A 22,285-nucleotide genomic window follows, 5' to 3' on the forward strand; every position below is an offset into this window, starting at 1 on the left:
GGTCCACCAGAAGCCATAAAGCTGCATGGCTGAGCCAGGGATCTTGAACTGGAATTTCCCGCCTCCGGCCCAATCTTTCTCATCAAAACTGAGCATGTGAACTGGAATTCCCTTCCCTTTGGAATTCCCTTCCTAGGGAGGCTAGGTTGCCACCTTCTCTGTTTGGTTTCCAAAAGCAGGCAAACACTTTTTTCTAGCAGGTATTTGGAAATGGTCCAGGCTTCTGAGTTTGAGCTGGACTAGTTTTACTCTTTATATCACTTGTAGTGTTTTTAGTGTTCAGTTTTGTGAGCTGCCTTGAGTTCCAGTCACTGGGATATAAAACAATATAATAATTATACCAACAACAGCCAACCGATTCCACGGATGAAATATTGCCTTAGAAATCATACCAAAGTATTCTCTGTGGTGTTTGATCAGGGAAAAGTCCATAAGAGTGCAATCCCAGGCATGCTGAGCCAGAACACACTCCTACAACTCCCATCATCCCCAGCCAACTCTACATGCATTGAACTGCACCTTTAAGCAATTTGCTTGCATGTGTCCTACAAGCACCATCGTTTTCTATTATGTCAAGCTGCAAGGTAGAACAGGGGAAAAGAGCTTTCCTCTCGAACAGCGAGGGCTTTCTTTAAAGTGGTTCGTCGAAGCCGTGAACGAACAAAAGCAAGCTAATCTACAGACGTCTTGCAACAAGATGGCCACTCCTTGGAGACACTGTGCCCCGAGCTCAAGAAACTCTTAAAACCCAGCAGGGCCAATCCGAAGCACAAACAAATCTTGCCGGTGCCGGAACTCATGTCGCCTCTGGCAGTAAGCACTCAGCGCGTGACCACACACACCAATCCCAAGCCGAGCATGTCCCAAGCCGGGCAGCGCGGACACAAAAGCAGCCCTCAGGCACTATGTTAATGATGTTTGCTGCTGACCTGCTAGCCGACAGGCGATTCCAAATCACTTCGTAAAATCCATTGGAAAAAAAGGTGCCGGAACGCCGTTCTGGTGCGTTCTATGACCAAAAAAAGCCCTGAATCTTGCACTCTTGAGGGCAAGGTGACCCTCCAAATATTTTGGCTTATTATTTATTTATTTAAACAACTTATATGCCGCCCCCTTCGCATAAGCCTCGGGGCGGCTTACAATCATAAATAAAAACAGCATATAAGTACATAAAATACATAGAATAGTGGAAACCATCTGGCAAATTTAAAATCAATAAAACACCTTAACAATTAAAATAATGTTTAAATAAAAAGGTCTTGGCCTGGCGCTGAAAAGCAAATAATGATGGCGCCAGGCGGACCTCTCTCGGGAGCGCATTCCATAAGTGACCCCCATCTGTCCCAGCCAATGGTAAGGGATAATGGAAGTAGTAGCCCAAAAGATCTGAAGGGTCCCAAGATGTCCACCCTTGTGAATCCAGGGAGAAAAAATGATGCAGAAATCCATGAATGTGCCAGCACCACGCCATTCACAAACGACATAATTTATTTTGCATTTGCGACTTGTTTTGTAAAGTGTGGGATGTTTTGTGCATCAACTTAGAATTAAACTTGCATGCAATCATTGCCTTCTTCACACGGATTTATTACTTGTCAAGGGCCTTTAGCAACCTGATTACATAATATGGCTATAAAAATGGTAGTTAACCTCCACTCAAAATATGTATTTTAAGACCTGAGTTGTTATTACTAATTTTAAAGAAAGTACTGCCGGAAGCAGCCCACCTTGCTTCCTTGTAAACTGCGTAACAGCTGGCTGTCCGGGCCTTTTGAAGGCTGTGTGTTTGGAATGCCGTTTTGGCTCACAAATGAAGCATTTCTCTTCAAGATAAATATAGTGTGTCTAAATTTAGTCTACATTTGATCCACTTAAAATGCCTGATTTTTATTATCTTTTTTTAATAAATAAGAACATGTTGCTAAAGAGCAGAGCATAAAACAGTAACACTACGTCCTGTAAGCTAGGAGGCCTGGGTGTTTATTTTATTGGCCGATAAAAGGAAAAATATAAAAACCAATGACATCACAAGAATAACTGTTTTGAAAACTATCCAAAATCTACAGCTGGGAAATACACCTTTATGCTACAAAAGAGTATGCAAGCTTTTGACTTCTCCAGAAGAATAAAGCAGAAAAGGGGAACAAAGATGGGAAGTTTTGGAGAAAAAGACACAATTTAGATACCACTGTGAGCTTGTGTGTCGGCACAGATCAAGCATTCGGAAGTCCCGCCCAGCTGTCAATCCTGCCAGCATAGATTGAAATATGGGGGGGGGGGTAGTGGGGTGGTGAAAGCAGGGTGGGTGGAGACCCCCAAACAGCACCACATCTGCCCTTCTGGATGTTTTGGATTTCAACTCCCATCAGCCCCAGCCAGCATGGCCAATACTCAATCATGCTGCTAGTTATCGTCCAACCCATCTGGAGGACGGCAGATGGTGGAAAGCTGGTGCAGGTATTTTTTCGGCTTCTTTAGCCAGTATGCTGATGCACCCCAGCTGCTGGGGAACATGGGTGGGAGGATTCTGCTTGTGAAATCCCATGGAAAACTGACTGGCCAATACGTGAAGAGCGTGGTCTGATCCAGCAGGACTCTTCCAAGGTTCTCAGAAGGTCCTTCATGGTTCCTTTCCAACAGCCCACCTGGCTCACATCTTCCTGCTGGTCTCTTTACCTGCCACCCCGTCCCCAACGTGATTCTACCTGTGATGGAGCTTCCAGCACATTTCCATCCCTTCGGCCTCACAGCTACCATGGGACCCAATGCATTAGACTCATCTCAAATGAATTAAACGAATGCAGTCCATACCCGGCCATCACTTCCAAATGCAGTTGTCCAGAGACAGTGAGAAACACAGGGATGTCGAAGAAATGGGGATTTTTTCCAGCTTCTTTCTCTTCATGTGCATGCTAAATTATAACAACAAGAAGCCATTATTGACTCTACAATTCATATTATGGGCTTATTCAAAACCTTTGCACAAACAAGAAACCTCTAAACCTTCTTGGTGCGTTAAAGTACAACTTGCAAAGGGATCTGTGTGCTATTAATTACTACTGTTAACAATAGTGTATTAAGACTATTAACAAGTAAGACATATTTAGCAGATAAATTTACCCTTTTTTGCAATCTGCAATGCCGTCTTGAGTACATCTGCCCCAAGAAAGACTCATGAACTCCAAAGTCGATGGTGCAGTGGGAAAGGTTGAGGTATAGTCATTCGCCATGAGAGTCACCAAAATCACAACCCGCCGACAAGCAAAAAATGCAGGCAGTTGGGTTGATCCACATCAATGAAACAGTTCTAGCTGTTTTATGTCCACCATAAACAGGTTTTTATAAGGCTATTAGGTTCTAATTGGCCCTTCAAAGCCGACAAAAGTGAAAAAGGCAGGCACAGATGAAAAGAAGATTTGCAAGATCTCCAAGACATTATCTGGATTCAGGCAACTCATACACAAGGGATGAGTGTGAGCTGCTACTGAACCATGGTCTGTTGCTTAAACATGGGCGACTGTGTTGTCTGAACCCTGTTGTGCAAACAAACCATGGTTTCTTGACCAGGAATGGGTCCATGAAGAGAACCCATGCTTCGCTGTTGAGTTGTCAAGTGTGGGTTGCTCATTATTGTCATGGCTGGGTTTAGAGAACATGATGACTCACCTTTCAAGAGCAGCCAACTCATGCTCAAACCGTATCTCAAATGAGGAAGATCTGAGTGCTGGTGAGCGAGCAAGCAGCAGGTGAGCAAGTCACCTGACTGAATCTCACCACCACCATCATTCCACAGGTGACCTTCGCCAAACCACTTTGCATATGCCAAGCGCATCAGCAATAAGGTGACAACACTGACCTACCTTACAGGGTTGTTGTAAGGATTATTGCAGTAAAGTAGGACTGGAATTGGGCATCCTATAATGCTTTCAACAGCACTTTTCATAAAGGTTTACTCATCATGCCTCCTAATAACTCCAGTCATAGAAACAGAGAAACAGAGCAAGTCAGAAGGGGCCTCCCGGGCCATCTAGTCTGACCCCCGGCTCCGCCCCACCATGAATCCTAATAGCTGCTAAGCTGACCACATATCAACCCAAGTCATCCCTTCAAATGTGGGAGTTCCAGATGACTCACAAGAAGATGAGGGGAAAAAACCTCTGTCATGTTACGTTTTTCATCAGGCCGGTAATGGGTAACCACAAGAGATGTAAAATTTCCTTTAAAAAATGAAGGCTAGGGAGAAAAGTATTTTTCCTGATTTTTTCAGGTTTGTTTCCAGGGTGGATTTGATTTAAATCACTGGTCAGTAACCCTAGCTTTAAATCATGGTTTTCTATGCAATTTGCAAGCATGCCTGCTTTACCCAAGGTAGAGGAACTTCATTAAAATATCCCTAAACTGGGTCTCTTTTACCATTAGAGGTTTTCTTCTCCAGGGAAAGAATAATATGATAAACCTCAGGCTATACACAAAAAGATCCAAAGATTTGAGGCATATTCTGCTCAAAAAGGTCCACTATCATTTTTACCACTTCCCCTCCCTCTTTACACTTAGCTTCTTGTGCAGTTATATTCCACTCCCCACCATCTTCTTCTATTCATTGATTTAAAAAAAAAGAAACTTAGCACTTAAGAAGTAATGGGTTGAGTCTGTGTACATAGATTAGCAAAAGAACAATAGGATTAAGCTCTTTTTCTCAAGTCTGTGTGTTTATTTTAAAACAGTTTGACTGTGAAGAAGAGGCATGTGATCTCTGCAGATAAAAATTCAGTTTTGAGAACTGTAAAACCAAAAATTTGTGATAATACCTTCCAGAGAGAAAAGTTGCCCAGTAATCTCAGAAATCCCAGAAACTTCTGGAAGATCATGGCATTATGAATAGATTAATGGGAATTCCTTTACCAACAAATTTAAACATTGCATGAATATACAGCTTCATGCTACATAAATGGACTATAATGTATCTTAAATACACAACTATCTTTAGATAATTTTTCCTCAAAAAAGCATTTTCTTAAAAAATCCAATTTAAATAAACAATCCATTTTAAATTTTAAAATCCTATTGGTTTTTTTTTAAATCCATTGACTTTTATCCACCCTGCTTGTTTCACATCTTGCTTGCAGCTCACCGGCTAAGGGAACGATCCTATTGGGATAACTCATAAGTTCCCAACTCAGAGCTTGCCTTTTCAGCTTGCTAGAGCCGGAGGTCAGACTAGATGGCCCGGGAGGCCCCATTTTGACTCGCTCTGTTTCTATGTTTTCAGTAGACAGAGATTCTTGTCCATCTAACTGGGATGTCTCAAGGGGGATGGAAATGAGGTTGAAGACCACCCCACACTCTTCTTCTCCCCCAGAACAGCCCCCTGCAAGGTCACTTTCCCAACCTTGGAGAGCATCCAACACTGTTCTTTCCATGCCAGCTAGAAGAGGCTGAAGCTGGGAATCCAAATGATTCTGGGGAACACTGGATCGCTCCTTTGAAGTAGTAACTGATGCCCATTTATGGCCACAATCCACATGCACAGTAATGATTGCAAGGAAAGAAAGCAACCACACAAAACCGCAACGCACCCCATCATGCCCTGTGATTATCAGAGACTACGATATCCAAGCCCAACTAGTGGCCGAAATGAGTGGTGGAATTCAGTGGGACGGAGGGCAGGGGTTCAGTGTTCAAATCCCTACTAGGACTCAGCAGGCGGCCTCAGTCCATTCACTGTCTCAGCCTAACATACACCTCAGGGTGGTCTTCAGGACAGGCAGAAGCTGAGGTCCTTGGAGGAAAGACAGTTTCAAAATCTTATTTAACAACCCAAGACTCAAATACGGCCATTCAGGCATGCATTGACCCCAGGATCTTGGTGTAGGTTCTGCACAGAAGAGGCTATGAACTGGGGGTATTTATTATCTGAACCTCTAAGGCCAGGAGGTTACACGACACTGGAATGGCTTGAAGGAATACCACCCCTGTGGCATGCATTGCTCTCTCCTCACCTCCCTGAATTCCCCTTTGAACCGCTTTCCCACTAAACTCCCAAACACATTTCGGCTCAGAATTTCGGCATGCGGTCTGGGGAAGAGGTACCCCCAAGAAGCACCGAGAAGAAAGTTTTTGGCATTCCACAGGTATGATTCTCAGACACTGTGCTTGGACTCTGTTTGCAACCTGGAAAGGAATAAAGGCTTGGCGGCAGGATGAAAACATCTGGCAAGTGAGGAATTGCAGCAGCTGGTATTAAAAGCGATGTCTTCGACAACTCCTATTCTAGAAGGGGTTTTGTTTTCCATTTTTGCAATAGCTGCTGGAAGAGATTTCAAGCGCTGCAGCGCTTTCTTCAAAGAAAGGAAATGAAACAAAAGAAAAGACAGAAAGTTAAAGAGCTCTTTGACTCCCTTTAATGGCTTATCTCAAAAGGGACAACACAATATTCCCAATGCAGTGGTTACAATGGACAAAGGAGTCTTTTCCTCTCTCTCCTATTACCTACTTGCAGAAAGGAACTAATCCTTCAATTCAGCTATTCCCCTTGGACTTCTAAGACACCTACCAAGAGAAAAGGGTTAGGGGAACTTTCCCCATACCCCCTTGGTCACGTGATGAGGGCTTGAGAGCGTAATAATGTATTAAGAATTATATATATGGGTGTGAAAGCTGGCAGTGAAGAAAACTGTCAGGAAGAAAATGGGTGGAGCTGAAACATGGTATTGGAGGAGAACTTTGTGAATACCCCAGACCCACAGAAAGACAAACAAGCAAGTCCTGGATCAAATCAAGCCAGATTTCCCTGGAAGCAAAAATGATGAAACTGAAGTTGTCATAATTTGGGCACATCACGGGGAGGCTCGACCCATGGAGAAGGCAACCATGCCAGGGAAATTCAAAGGCAGAAGAGGAAGCAGGCCTTTAAAAACAACCAAAGTCCACAACGATTACAAGCTTCAGAGTTCTCCAGAACTCTTCTCCAGGGTCTATCTCCAAACAGCAGACAGCACGGCCGCAGTATCTGCCAAAACTTCATATTTTTATATGCCTCCACCCCGTCCCCTTGCTCCTTATCACAGAGTCTGATGAAGACTTCTAGAGAACGCAAAACACTGCACGTTCTCGTGGAATTTTGATGGGTTTCAGCAGAGCTATTCTCCACATGGGTTTCCATCAGACCTTCAAATGAAATTCTAAGCAAGCCCTTGTTCTGATGTAGACCAGAACAGACAGGAACAAATGAACCACACCTTTTTTTTCCTACACTCTTTAGAGGTTGCAGGACGTGCTGATCTCCCACTGCACCAGTTTCTCTCTGCCCCCAGCCCCATGCGCAGAATCGAGACTCTGAGGACTGAAGTTTAGGGGAACAACCCTCCAAAACCTACACGCTTCGCAATTTCGCTGCCACCACCTGAGCTGCTTGGGACAATCACAGTTGTGCAAAATTTTCGGGCAGTCCCTAATCCAGCAACCTGCTGGCATGATTTGCCTGCCTGCCTGCCTGCCTGCCTGCCTGTCTATCAATCCAGCGCTTTCCTGGAGGCTGAAGAGCACCAAGGAAGGTGGTCTTGAAGCCGTTTTTGGGACGGGGGAGTACAGCTAGGGGGATGGCGGTGGGCAGGGGGAAGAGAGCTGTTGGCAACGCAGCCAGGGTGCTGTGCACTTGGGGCACGAGGTAACACAACTCACTTTTCTTTCTGGTGTGCAAGCATCAATACACAGAGAATCAGAGGGCTTCCGAAAGACCTTCCGTTATTAAGGGCGAATGCACTGAATGCCTGTTTTGTTCTTCTGTTTAAGCCCCACAGCGAGGATTGCCCTTCGTTTCAGCCCTGGCTGTTCTCTCCTTTAACTCTCGGGAGTAAGTTGGCTTTAGGGCAAACAAATACTCCAGCTGCTATTCAACATTTTTATTGACTGCAGGAATCCTTGCTGGAACAACACCATGGGAATCCCATGGGGCTGCGGGAAAATGGATGAAATGCCTGGCAACAGACTCAGGGGCAGCGCCGCAATTTCTGCCCTGGGAAAAAGCCAAGGGACAAAAGGGGACCTTGGGAAGCCCAGAAATGTGTGTGCATCACACAGGATTGTGCAGAAGGGGGTGCTCAGTGCAGCATTACTATTCAGGAAACTCCTAGGTTTCAAAACTGGCATGCCAAGTTCTATTAGGGGCCGGTGGAAACAAAATTCTATTAAAAGTAATAACGAGGCGATCTTCCAGAGAGTCCCTGGTTCCCTGAATCCTGGCCAGTGTAAGCAACTTGGGAACATCAAAGAAAGGCCTAAACTTTTCAGTTTAAGGTGGCATGGAAGATAAAGAGACACCGGTGGCGGCAGCAGATGTGAAAAAACGTTTGCAAAGTAACGGGTGGCACGGAACAGGGAAAGAGAAAAGTCTGGCTCGAGTCCACCTGCCCCACATTTTTCAAGCAGTGGCTGCACACAGGAAACCCACAACAAAGGCTTGGGTGAAGCAGCACCTTCCTCTCCATGCGCCCCAGCGACTGGTGTACATAGGCACACTGTATCTGACCCTGGAGGTGGCATATAGCCATCAGGACTAGTAGTCGGAGCTGCCCTCCCCTTCCATGGACTTGTCCAGACCCCTTTTAAAAGCTTCCCAATTGGGGGCCAACACTATGTTTGTGGCAGTGAAATCCAGAATTAACTGTGCGCTACGTGAAGAAGCCCCCTTTTAAAACCAGTCCTCGTTCTCCCCACAATCAGCTTCAATCGGAGTTGCACTATTACGGGACAGGGGGAAAAATATCTCCCTTTCAACTTTGTTCACATTGTGTGTACTGCAGCGCAGCCTTCCCAGAAATGTCTCTATCCCTTCCAGAAAGCCGGACTTCAGCTTTGGTCCATTTATTGATCCCTTCCTTTCACCCTGTGAGCCGTTCTACAGGCAGAGCTCTCGTATCAACACGCATGCACACGAAATAATTCAACACAGCACATTCTAAGAGCAGCAACAAACACAACAGAGCAGCTACAGGCTAAAATGCATTGGTGCCATCAAGTCATCGCCGGCTTCTGGTGACCCTATGAAGGGACGCCCTCCAAGACATCCTGCCTGGGACAGCCCTGCTCATCTCTTGTAAATGCAAGGCTGTGGCTGCATTGATTCCAAAAGGGCATTCACTGAAGAGTAGCCAACCATTTCAACCCAAAACGCAGCGGGAGTTGAGTACGGGTAGGGAGATATGGGAAGAGGTAGCCTTCGAGATAACCTGATCCTAAGTCATGGAGGGATTTATTGATTATGACTGACACTTTGAACCAAGCACGGCATTGAATCAGGAGCTAGAGAAGAAGAAACCGTAATGGTGTTTGCCTGCCTGCTTAGCTAAACACGGAGCTAGCATGTCAAGTCACCTTTGCTAAGCTGGAAAGGTGTGGGCCAGCAGCTGGATGGGGGACCACAGGTGGAAGTGGAGCAGGGGGTTGGACACAATGGCCTTATAGGTCCCTTCCAACTCTACTTCTATTCTACTCTACTCTACTCTATTCAAGTTGGCTGTTTCCACCCAGCTCTTTGCTCCCATATTTTTTACAAACAGAAATTCCTGGACTGTCTTTATCCCTTTCAATTCAGGGCAGCTCAAAAGAATTTCTGCATGCACACAAAAGAATTCATTTATGCACGCAGGTACAGCGACGGCCATTGGCTCAGAGGAGGTTCGGACAAATTTGGGGAAGGAGCGTCAGTCGGCAGCTCCTCTACATTTGTCTATTCATCCAAACGACCAGCTTGCCTTTCCACGCTGTTGACAGTCACCCTAAGATGTTTGGACAAGAAAGAAAGATTTCATAATGACTTCAGAAAGCACAGGAGTGCTTTTCTTTTCTAGAAGAAAAACTTGGTCCTCCGAGTGGAATGGTATCTGTCCCACAGAGCTGTCCCTCCTTCTCAGGCTGACAGATGTCCTGGATGTAACTCCCTTGACCTTCCCTTGATCTTATTTCAATTTACGGGAAGGCTCCAAAATGTCACCCAAGAAAGTTGTTAGGAAAATAACTCATCAGGTACTACCAGTTACCTCTTTCCGTGTGCTTGGAAAGCACATACGAAAGACGGTTAGTATGTTTCCCATCAAACATCCCTTGAAGGTTTACCGAGCTTGGTGCAGAACAAGATTCGGCCACCACTAGAGTTCTAATAATTCAACTCAGACTTGTGGGGGGCGGGGGATGCAACCAGCCCCTTTTCCTTTTTCTTGTTGCTGCAGGAGAATTCACAGCCCCAAGTTCATCACACCCCAGACTGGGCAGATCAGGAAGATAAATCCCTTACTCACTTCTGCCCAGCAAGTGATTACCTTGCCAGATCTCTTCTTGTGTTATTACCCACACCTGGCTACAGCCCCCAGCCAACGTTTCCTGCTTCACTGGCTAACCCTGGGCTCGTGGGCCACTGACTTGCCCTTTTCTTCTCTCCAAACCTGGCACCAGCTTCCTTCCCTTCCCGTTAGCCCCCACGTCCACCTCCTCCTCCAGTTCTCCACCATCTGCTGGTCAATGCTATCAAACCACAGCTCTCCATGGTGGCTGCATTTCTCACTCCAACATGGCATAAATGGAAGTTAACTCCAAGATGCCTGTTGTCATCATTGGGCCTATTTGATTCCTTTAAATGGATTTCTCCTGGGTTAAGTGGTGGGTCTTCAGTCTCCAAATCCTTCGAATCCCTTCCGCATGCTAAGCCTCTGGGGCCAGAATGTCAAGATGACCTTCCAAAGGTCCAGGAGGCATGTCTGAAAGCGCATACTCAGGCACACTGGCTAACAACACTCAGCACCTGAGGTGAGTAATAACATTAAAAGGACAATCCGATCCAGATGACATTGCAATAAAAACAAATGAAGCAGGCAGAAATTCAGCAGCTGGTGAGAGTAAATCCCGCAACAGCAGAGAGCAGCAGCAGCAAATGGCTGGGCCAGGAGGTCCATGGCAGGATCGCGAAACCTCTTTCAGCTGGAGGAAGAAGCTCCAGGGGTTGCGTTCCACTGACGGGTGGGGAAAAGGCAAAAGGCACACGGCCAATAAAAACAGAAAGCCGCGCATGTTTTAGATAAAAGCTCCTACTGCCAGTAACTAAGCCTTAGGGAAAACATCTCATCCTTTCAGAATGTGGGGGAAAGGGCATCAAAACTTGGTAGCCTCAAAATGATGGAGTGGGGGAGGGATTCGTGTCTCGGGGATCCCTGGAGGGCTGGATTGTAATCTTGGCTGGGGTAGATTCAGCCGACAGCCTGGGGTTCCTGATTTACAGTCTTGGCCTGCTGGTGGAAGACCATCAGAATGGGACCAGGCAGCCCTCCGAACAAAGGAAGGATATAGCCAGAGTCAGTCCAGAGTAGGGCCACAAGGATGGTGGCCGGATTGCAGGGGATGCCGTATGAGGCGAAACTGAGGGAACTGGGTCTCTTCAGCCTGAAGAGGAGACTCTAAGAGGACCTGTTGGTGAGTTATAGGTGCATGAGGGGGTGTCACACGGAGGTGGAGAGAGACCTGTTCTCCCCTGCAGAGGAGGGCAGGACACGCTGCAACGGAGCAAAGCTCAGGGAGCCAAGGCTCCATTGGGATGCCAGGAAGCACTTCCTGACAGTCAGGACCTCGAGGGTGTGGAATGGGCTTCCACGGGGGGCGGTTGAGGCCCCATCGGTGCAGGTGTTCAAGGACAGGCTGGACGTGCACATGGCGGGCATGTCGTGAGCGGAGCCGACTAGAGCCGGGGGGGGGGTCAGACTAGATGGCCCGGGAGACCCCTTCTGACTCGCTCTGTTTTGATGTTTCTAAGTTCTAGAGGCCTCTCTTGCATTCCTACCAAACATCTGATAGCCAGAGGAGTGTGAGAATTGCAGGGCTCCTAAAAGAGCCTCCTGATTCAGGGGCAGGACGTGACTGAATGCCAGTGCTGACCCATCCATGCAAGGCAAGCCTTTCCAATTGCACCACCTCAAAGAAAATTCCGTAACTCGATTCCTCCAAGAGAATTCTGGATTAAAATGCAGAACTGCAAGGAAACATGCAAAGCAACTTTTTCTCCTCGGATGGGAGTAGCTAAACTTATTTTATCTTGCAGACTTCCTGGATGGGAAGCAAAAGTGCCACCCTGTTCGTAACTGACCGTGAGCTCATGAATACTTTCTACTGGTAGGGAAAGGAGCTAGGCTAAACATTGCCAGGTTTTGGGGGGCTGCCATGTGGCAAGAGATGTTATTTGAGAAGACATGCTCCTAAGATCGGGTCAAAGAAATAATTCCTGTGTTACAAGAGTGCCTGTAGCATGCCATGGAATTTTGGAATGTTTTTGTCTGTAGTTATTCGCCTTCATAAGAAATAATATTGTTCAGACCTGATTTAAAATAGAAATGTAGCTTAAAAGGTGATAAATATATGAGGTAAATTGATATGAACATGCTAGTAGTTCCAAATGTATGTAAAGTTGATTTTGAACACGTAATATGGGGAGCTGTCCTTACAGAAAAGCATCCTCCAAGGTCCAAAACAAACAGCTGCTATTAGTCAGTTTAAAAGAGAAAGCCAGTGTGACATAGCGGTTAAGAGAGCAGGACTGGGACTCCGGAGATCCGGATTCTAGTCCTCACTGAGCAATGGAGCCCACTGGGTGACTGGGCCAATCACAGACTCTCAGTCCAACCTACCTCACAGGGCTGTTGTGACGATAAGATTGAGAAGAGAAGGGAAATTATGTAAGTTGACTTGAGTTCCTTGAAAGGAAAAACGGCAGGACAGAAATACAATAAATCTATAAATAAATAAATAAATAAATAAATAAATAAATAAATAAATAAATAAATAAATAAAACCCTTGGCTTCAGAAATATTGCACATACTGTGAGTTTGGACCTATGTATGTATAAATAAGCCTTGTATTTAGTAATGCTATACTGATACATTTTATAGTAAAACATCTTGTTTAAGCAAGTATTTTGTCATCCTTCCTGACTCTAAGATCTGGGGCGGCAGCCCTTCTCTGGGAGCCCCCCTTGAAGGAGATTAGGAGGGTGACTACCCGGAGAAGGGCCTTCTCTGTGGTGGCACCCGATTATGGAATTCACTCCCCAGAGAAGTTCGCCTGGCACCGTCACTTATTCTTTTCCGCACCAGGCTAAAACCTTTTTATTTTCCCAATGTGTTAAGGTTTGACTGTTTTAATACAGGTTTTATTGTTGACTGGTTAAGAATTTGATTAGGATGCTGTGTTTTATTTTGTTTTTGTTTTACTCTAAAACCATCCTGAGACTATGGTAAGGGACAGTCTAAAGGATTATAAATCAACCAATCAATCAGAGTATGACCTATAACTAGAGTGAAGAATTTAATCCAAAATGGCACCTGATTATGTGAGGAATCTAAACTGATTAAGTAGACCAGCAGCCTACAGACTGGGATAGGTTCTGAGAGAACCTCTGAACCAAGGCGATATGCAAAGAACATCATTACTGCTTAATTAGCAGACTCACCTCTACATGAAAGATTTCCCCAGCACCTTCGCAGTCGTTGGAGGTAAGGATTGGGGTATGAATAAGCATGAATCCGTTGTCCTGCAATGAAGAAGAGGAAAAGCTCTGACTTATAAACACATGACCCAGTGTCTGGTCCCAAAACAATTTTAACAGATTCCCATACACAAGAACACCCAGCCTCAGGATCTTTGTATTGCTCCTTTAAATATTTTATAATCACAATATTTGCAAAAGATGCCACCAATTTCTCAATCCTTCCTGGAAAACCCACCTCATTTCTATGCCCCCTCTGCTTCCTCTTCCGCACTCATCCTGCACTTTGCAAGCTGACCAGAGGGGATGAGCCACAAGCAGAGAGATTTGCACACAGTTCTGTGCTAGACAGATGCTTGCACAACAGGAAGGGAAGGGAGCTTTCTTCTTCTGAGAAAGAGCAAAAAGCTTTCCTGCTTCCAGGATTTTCTCCCCACTTTCGGAAGTGCCTCTAGGCAGCAATTGCTGCTGGGAGCCCACGAACACGCAGAATCGATCCTGCTGCTTGCAGGTCTCCATAGCTTGTGACATTCTGGAATCATCCCCAAACCTGGTTAAGATCTTCCAGGAAGTCCCTATAGAGGTAGAAAACTGCCTGTGGGCTGTACCATCTCAGCCCAGAGGTTGGGGGATTCATATAATTAAACACAACAGATCTATTCACCTAGAAAACTAGCACGTCACAGACAAAAGATAAGAATCCTTCTTCTTGATGCCCAAATTTTCTGTGTGTGGGAAGGTCTTTTTTTTGTGAGGCATTTAAGCTCCGTAACCCTCCAGTTCTGAAGTGTAAGAACTAGGCCTATAATAAGGATAGGTTTATCAAAAATTACTATCTAAGATCCCCAGTCCAAGTCATGGGGAAATATATCTGTGAATGCCAGGGGCCAAGAAGCCCATCGGGTCTCCAAGTCACAGCATCCCACTCAGATGACGGCTCAGTTTTGCCTTGAATGTCTCCAGTGTGGGAGAGCCCAGGACCTCTCCAGGCAGCTGGTTCCACTGCCGTCTTGCTCTGGCACCGAGGAAGCTTTTCCTGATGTCCAGCCTGCAATGTTTCCTAGCACAATTGTCTTCTCCAGGGGTCTTGCCTGATGTGTTCAAAGTACGAGTCTTAGTTTTGATCAGGTGTGCTAATATTGCCATCTAGTGGTCAGAGACAATATAGAACCACAGGTTAATAGAGGAGCTTTGGCCAACCTCACAGAATCATAGAATAGTCGAGTTGGAAGGGGCCATGAAGGCCATCGGGTCCAATCCCTGCTGTTGCAGGACACCAAGTCACACCATCCCACCCAGAGGGCTGCCCAGGTTCTTTCTGAGTGTCTCCGGTGTGGGAGAGCCCCCCACCTCTCCAGGCAGCTGGTCCCACTGTTGCATTGCTCTGACAGCGAGGAAGTTTTTCCTGATGTCCAGCCTGGATCTGGGTTGTTCCAACTTGACTTGATTATTCTGTGTCCTACACTGGCATCAGCTCCCATCTGACTCCAGCCACCATGGTCCTTGGCCATACTGGCTGGAAAGGATGGGAGTTGGAGTAGAAAGGATGTGGAAGGAACTGGATCAGGGGAGACAGCTTTTGGCAGTGCCTTTCTTGTGACCAATTGGGACAGCAATCCTGCAGCTCCCCCAGGCAGCGTCATGGGGTTATTTTCGGATACCCAGATGTGAGGTCAATGCCATGGAATTGGTGGTCTGACCAATCTCCCTCTCACAGCCAGAAAGGAAGGGAAAGTGACCTTGGAGGGGGAAGAGGTGTGCACTCGGAAGGTCAGGATGCAAATGAGCCTGATGCTACTTCCGTCTCTTTCCTTCACTTTCTGAGATGCTGCAGCCAAACAGCACAGGATGCCCGCAATCCTGAGCTCAGGGCTTTATGATCAGCGCCAGGGATCTGTGAAGAATCTGCTTGGGGTGGAAAATCTGGGCTTTGGTTTCCCGTAGCCCAAGTTCCTGGCAGGTTTGCCCTGGATTCACGTCTCAGGAATAAAACAGCCCTTTCCTTCCATGCCTGTTGGTGCTACCAGCAGCAGCAAGGGGGACAAGGAGATGGATGAGGACTGGAAGGAGTCTGATGGGTTCCGGAGTGGTTGACAGATCCCTGAGCATCACAAGAGCATTGTTCCCTGAGGTGCCCCCACAAGATGGCGGCCCGCAAGCTTGCGAATTTTTCGGAGAAATCATTCTGGTGGTAGAAACAATTAAAGGAGCAGAAAAGAGCCAGTTAGGAAGGGGAAAATCCAGCTCTGCAGAGTGACGTTCAAAGACAGCCATAAGCTGAAGGCTAAGATGGTGGAGCTTCATACTTGGGCAGGAGGGCAACTGCTTTGAACACAGGACGCTTCCTTCAACTGAGCCAGACCCTTGCTCCATTCAGACCAGTACTACCAACACGAACTGGCAGCAGCACTCTGGGTCTCAGGCACGTCTTTCCTAGACATACCTGGAGAGGCCAGGGATTGAACCGGCGACCTTCCGCATGCAAAACAAGGGCTCTGCCAATGGGCCATGACCTCTCCCGTTCTGTACGCAGAACTTACTGGCATGTTATGCAGAGTTAATTAGATTAGACGGGTACACAACAGATCCCAGTTTCAATTACAGGGGAATAACGGCCTCGACTAATTTACAGAAGTCATCTCATTCCAGGGAAATGGTGTGGAATCCTACCTGCCTTCCCTTGTCTAAGCATCACCCCAGACTGTATAAATCCTACAAGCCCCGATTCCCAGCATGTTTTGTTTTGTAAAATAAAAGAAAGAGGAAAAGGAGAGCCTGCAAGCCCCAAAGACACGTATTTTGCCTTCATCTATTTGCCCTCACAGGAATGACTTCATAGCACGATGGCTTGCAACGCCATGGAAAAGAATCGCCGGAAGTTGGTAGGACACCCTGACACTTGCGCGGTTCCACAGCACAATTGTCCCCGTAACGTTGAGGTCTCGACACAGTGCCATTTGCAGAAATAAGATCATAAGACCAGCGGCAAAGATCGCATATGCACAATGTTGGAGAAATGAAGAGCTACCGGCTGAAGATTTGATCTTGAACAAGATATTGGACCGTGCAGAAATGGACAGACTGACTTCATCTCTTAAGCAAAAAGAAGATACAGTTTACCACCAAACATGGGACTTTTTCTATCAATGGCTACAGAATCGGAACTCTAATTTGGGCTGAAATACATAGCATTTGTAGGGAGAAGTAAGACTTTGTACACAGTATGTATGAAGTCTTTGGAGTAAGTATTTGTTTAGTGAGTAGAAAACAATCAAACTTTGAAAAAAAAGATTATAAGATGGGCCCTGTGGACCCAACCATGGGCTCATCTCAGCCAGCATTTGGGTCCCACGGTAGCCCACCAAATGGCCCAATGGGAAGTCCACAGACAAGGGCAGGCAGAAAAGACACACACCCAGTAATGTTTCCCAACAACTGGGATGGCGAGCGATGCAGCTTTGGACACTGGAGGCACCAAGGAGAGCCTGAACCTCCAGGAACCCAAACAATCCCTCTTGAAGGCCATCCCAGTAAGTGGCCGTCACCAGACCTGGCTAAGAATTCCATGAATACTGGAATACCTTGAAAAAGGAGTGGATCGCTGCTGTCGCTTCGCTGCGTATTCGAAGGAGGGCGCTCAGTGAATTGCTTCGGCACCGCAGGTGAGGGTACTGTCTCAGGTATTCCAGGGACTGGTGGGTTTTGTACTTCAGAGGGAATGCCTGGACAGGGGAAAGGGAGGAGAAAGACAGCGGAGCGCAGCTTTAGTCACGATGAAGTCCTGCTGTGCTCCATTCACAGGGATAGCAAGCAGAAGATTCCAGGCAGAGCTTCTGACGCGTGAGCTTTGTCGCCGAGCAAAAGGAACGTGCTCACCAGAACGTCGCAAGATCCCACCACACGGATGCTTTCTGCAGCCAACTCCACGTTCTGCTTTTTGTGGGGACTTTTGATCAGTTTTCCTTGCACTTCCACAGAACTTCCAAATGTCATCTCCCTAAAATAGAAAACCAACAATTTTTCGGCGCCAGGTAAAGACCTTTTTATTTAAACATCATTTCAATTGTTAAAACATATGATCTGGCCTGGGCAACTTCTTCTTCCTTCTCTTTCTCATCCTATATTTTTATTTTATACTGATAATTTTAATTTTGTATTTGTAAATCAATGTATTTTTTGTATTGTTATATTTAATGGTAATTTATTATGTACTATTGTATTTCAATGTATTTTATCATGTTGCAAGCCGCCCCGAGGTTTCGGCAAGGGGTGGCATAGAAATGTTATAATAATAATAATAACAACAACAACAACAACAACAATTGCCTATTATGTTTGACTTGTAATGGTTACACCTCACTTGGGTCTTCTGGGTGTGGTAGACAACTCCCCAGGCCTGCAGCTAGCGGAGCTGGCATCCAGCACACCTGCAGGGCAGCTGGTTGGGGAAGGCTACTTGGGGAACTTACCCACCTCGTGAATCAACATACACCTTTTCCCAATAATTAACAGAACAGCAGAGAATTTGTTCCGTTGCAAAAAAGGGATATCACCTACATCGAATGGAAGTCTAATGAAGAAAAACCACACAGTATAGCCAGGATGGGGGAACACATGGTCCTCCAGATGTGGTTGGACTATAAGCCCCATCATCCTGAGCCAGCATAGCCAATGCTAAAGGGCAGTCACACTCTATCAGCACACCAGAAGACTCTCCAGCAGGTGGAAGGAGCTGCCTTTTCATAGGCAGAATGTGCATTCAGATGCCTATGGAACGCGCTCCCCAGAGAGGTCCGCCTGGCGCCGTCGTTATATGTTTTTTGGCGCCAGGTTAAGACCTTTTTATTTCAGCAATATTTTAAGAAGTTTTAATTTCATGACTTACATGTTTTTATTGCAGCCAGTGTGGGTCGATAATTTTATCTATATTTTATTGTATTTTATCTATGTGAGCCGTCCTGAGGCTTTCGTGACAGGACGGCATATAAATACTTTAAATAAAGAAAGAAATGTTCTCCAAGTGGACCGCAAAACACAGCTTGGAGCGTCCCTCTTGGCATCCCATGGACCCTGCAGGAATCACATACCCCATGCACCAGCTGTCCTGGGAGGGGGGCAGTACTGATGGGGGGGGACAGAATGTGGGGAGGGTCTTCCATCTTTCATGGTCTCCCCAACGTCTGTGATGGGGGAACGCCAGAAAGAGAACAGGTCAGACCTCACTTGGAGTTGTGTGTCCAGTTCTGGGCACCCAGGTTTTAAAAGATGCAGACAAATGAGAAAGGGTTCGGAGGAGGGCAACAAAGAGGAGCCAGGGCCTGGAAACTAAGCCCGACAAGACAGTGAGAGAGCTGAGCAAGTTCAGCCTTGAGAAGACTACAAGGGGAGACAACAGCTTTTGAGGTATTCATGGAGTGCTGTCACCAGGAGGAAGGAAAAGACTTCTCACTCCTTCCTGAGGCCAGAACACAGAACAATGAACTTAAACTGAGCTCACCAGGTTCAGGCTGGACATCAGGAAAAGCTTCCTCACGGTCAGAGCAACATGACAGTGGGACCAGCTGCCTGGAGAGGTGGGGGGCTCTCCCACACCGGAGACATTCAAGGAGAAACTGGACAGTCACCCGAGTGGGACGGTGTGACTTGGCTTCCTGCAACAGCAGGGGCTGGACTCAATGGCCTTCATGGCCCCTTCCAGCCCTACTATTCTATGAATCTCCGAATGAGATTGTAGGCATTTGAGGTTGGGGGAGACAACAGCTGTCACCCCCCCTTCCATCAGCTCCCTCCACCCCCTCCAGACATGGCCCATGGGGCAAAATGCTTGCCCCTCTGCTGCAGAGATGCCTGGGCCTTGGAATGAGGTGGGAAGGATGCAGGGGCCCGAGGCATTGGAAGAGATGGTTGCGCTGACGTGGCCTGGGGACTCACATCCAAATGCTCTCCCAGGTCAAAATGCCCTGCATTTAAGGCACTAGCCCCACGTGGAAGAAAGCTCCTTGCAGTGGAAGATGCGCTTTGTTTTGACTTGCAGAGAGAAAATGCACCGCCACCCTTCCGACCCGCTCGCGCAGGCCATGGGCCTCATTCCAGGCCATTCTGCCAACCTGGGTTCCAATCGTGGGTCAGCCACCACCTGGAGACTTTCCAGCGAGGATCCATCGTTGACATGGACGAACAAGACTTCTTTCTGGGACCGGATGGAGCGGACCCAGCCCTGGTTGGGAGAGTGAAGAAAAGCAGAGCAGCTGAGCTGAATTTTGCCTCGGCCTTACCTTCTGCTGCTAGAAGACTGCGATGCAACCCCACAAGTGAATCAGAAGATGCCAGGTCAGGTCGCACCGGGGCAACAATTCCTGGATTTCGAGGGGAGAAGAACATAACACAAGAAAAGCCCTGCTGGATCAGATCCAAGTCCATCAAGACCAGCGTTCTGCTCACTCAGCTGCCTATGGAAAATCTACAAGGAGCTCACGAGGGCAACAGCACCCTCCTCGGGACAGGACGGAATCCGCTCGCGGCTGAAATCTGTTGGCCCGCGACTCCAGTTTGCTTTGGAGTGGAGCAGAATCAGTTGCTGGAGGACGTGCCCCGTGGTCCCCGGACCGCTGCCAGGAATCCAGCTGCCCGTGCTCTGAGCAAGCAGCATCCCTCTTCCGCACCGCCTGACGTGGAAGGAGAACACCACTTGGGCAGGAGTTGTGTGGAGCTGCTGCAAACACGGCATTCCTCTTTTGTGCTGCCAGCAGCACCGCCTCCATCGTGCGAGCCTTTGTGCTCTCCTCTCAGCACAGCTGACCCGGAGGGGAAGCCCATGAACTGCTAGAGAGTTAGACTCCGGTGAGTTTTGCTCCGACCCTCTCCTGACCTACTCCAGAAACTGCTGCACATGGGCCTCTGAGTCTGGGGGGACCAGAGAACGGTCAGCCACTCATAGCCTTTTCCTTCTTGAAGTAGCCCAATCCCTTTCAAAGCCCTCCAAAACGAGGGCTGCAGCGTGTGGCAACAATTTCTACGGTGAAGCTAAGTCTTGGGTGAAGAATGACTTCCTTCTGTTGTACTGAACCTCTTACCAGTTGGCTTCCTTCGCCCACCCTGGGTTCTCGCATTCAAGCAGGAGACAGAAGGTCATCTCCCAATCCCCTTTCTCCATACCATGCACCATTTTATACACCTCCATCACCTCTCTCCTTCTTCACCTTTTTGCTAAGGTGCTCTTCCTTTCCTTCTGTAGGTCACTGCTCCTCTTGCCCTTTTCCGCACCTTCTGCAGCTCTGCAAGACCTTTTGAGATGCGGTGCCCACACACACACAAGTACCACAAAGGTATATTTTCCCCTGCCTGCCCACCCACCTGAACTTTAATATCACATTCGGCTGGATCCCGGACATCCAGTGCCTCTTGAACCCGTAGCAGCTTCGGAGTCACAGCACGCTTGGGACACGGAGCAGAGGAACAGCGGCGAAGAGCCAGGCTGACAAAACGCGCACCAAACATTCTCTGCCAACTCCTTACTGCAACCGAATGTCCTGCAAACCAAGGACAGTCTAAATCCCCGAAGACACAAACCCACATCACACTGGTCTACAAGCCTCAGAAATGAAAGTAGCTAAATTTTACCAGAATCGGGCCACTAATAAAGGAAAATTAAGCCCCGAGTATTAATTGGCCCCAGTTTCCAAGATTGGGGGAACTGGGGGAACCACGCAAGAATAGCAGTCACTACTATGATTGGTAGGTTCCCTCCACACCTTTGGGAGTGCAAAAGGCGTGGACTTTTTCTTGTTGTTAAGCCAATGATGCAGATACATTGCACGGGTAATGCAACAATCAGAGGGGCCCAACTCTTGTCCTGATCCCCGATTTTGCACCCAAAATATGGGTGGCATGTCTTTTTTTACCACTGCCCTCATGCTGCACTTTTGAAATGCAAATGTCACCTCGCCACAAATGCAGCAGAATTTATCTGCGTTGTTCACACAGTTTCAAGGCATCTTGGCTTCTGGGGGAAAATATCACACAATTGTTCCTTGGAAATATTAGGCAATGACACTTTCACAAGCCACTAGATGTAACTGTATGATGCTTAGATCTGACCAAGACAAGACAATAAATTACAGTCAGGTAATAATCTTTAGTCTCAAAGATAAATTTATACACTTCCATGTGGTACCATTTTCCTTGTTCTACCGCACTTTGTCAAGAAGTTACGAGGCATCATTATCATCAGACGCCTCCCTCCCGTGTAGGGAAATATACTCGCCTGGATATAAATCTTTATTGCGAAATATCTTGAAATCTTCAGCCAACCAACCCCTTTATCACCTGTTTTCTAATTCATCTAAATCAAAATATGTAAGAATTAGCACATTTTATCTTGATAATTTCCCAAAATTTGTAGACCAGGGTTATCAGGAGGGAGAGAAGCAGCTTCTGCGGTTGGAGAACCACAAAATATTCTCATTTATCCAAAATCAGTGGCTGCAACAATTGAGAGCCAGTGCAGTGCGGACAGGGACTTGAGACGATCCAGGTTCTAGGGCCCCTTCAGGAATAGAACTCATGGCATGACTTTGGGCGCATCGATGACTCTCAGAGAGTTTTAGGTAAAAATAAAGCAGAAGAGTTTCTGCAAGCTGGCATTAGTCTATTGCTGGGGAAACGTATGTATAAATATAATTCTTTTGACACACAGTGCTGGAGGAGAGGGTGGGGGGGGAATATAGTGAGGTGAGAGGTTGGAAGTGGAAAGAGGGAGTAAA

At 46.9% G+C, this 22,285-nt stretch overlaps 1 protein-coding gene across 7 annotated transcripts in view; it reads right to left on the reverse strand.

Annotated features, from left to right (window-relative positions):
- The window catches only part of NARS2 (asparaginyl-tRNA synthetase 2, mitochondrial), a 50,560-nt gene that overhangs the window by 26,846 nt on the left and 1,429 nt on the right, over positions 1–22,285 (reverse strand). For 2 of the 7 annotated variants that reach the window (XM_044450212.1, XM_044450213.1), the window contains exons 2-8: positions 21,787–21,864; positions 20,877–21,052; positions 19,631–19,740; positions 17,400–17,520; positions 17,105–17,245; positions 13,488–13,568; positions 2,812–2,912 (exon numbers count right to left, since the gene is read on the reverse strand). In XM_044450212.1, coding sequence (XP_044306147.1) covers positions 2,812–2,912; positions 13,488–13,568; positions 17,105–17,245; positions 17,400–17,520; positions 19,631–19,740; positions 20,877–21,020 — 698 coding nt within the window. In that variant the 5' untranslated portion in view covers positions 21,021–21,052; positions 21,787–21,864. Of the gene's footprint in view, positions 1–2,811; positions 2,913–13,487; positions 13,569–17,104; positions 17,246–17,399; positions 17,521–19,630; positions 19,741–19,798; positions 19,880–20,876; positions 21,455–21,786; positions 21,865–22,285 lie in introns of those variants that run through there. The other 5 variants (XM_044450217.1, XM_044450215.1, XM_044450214.1 and 2 more) reach the window with 4 other exon arrangements.

Source organism: Varanus komodoensis, unplaced genomic scaffold (genome assembly GCF_004798865.1).
Source record: "Varanus komodoensis strain SLA01 unplaced genomic scaffold, ASM479886v1 scaffold63, whole genome shotgun sequence".
Lineage (NCBI taxonomy): Eukaryota > Metazoa > Chordata > Lepidosauria > Squamata > Varanidae > Varanus > Varanus komodoensis.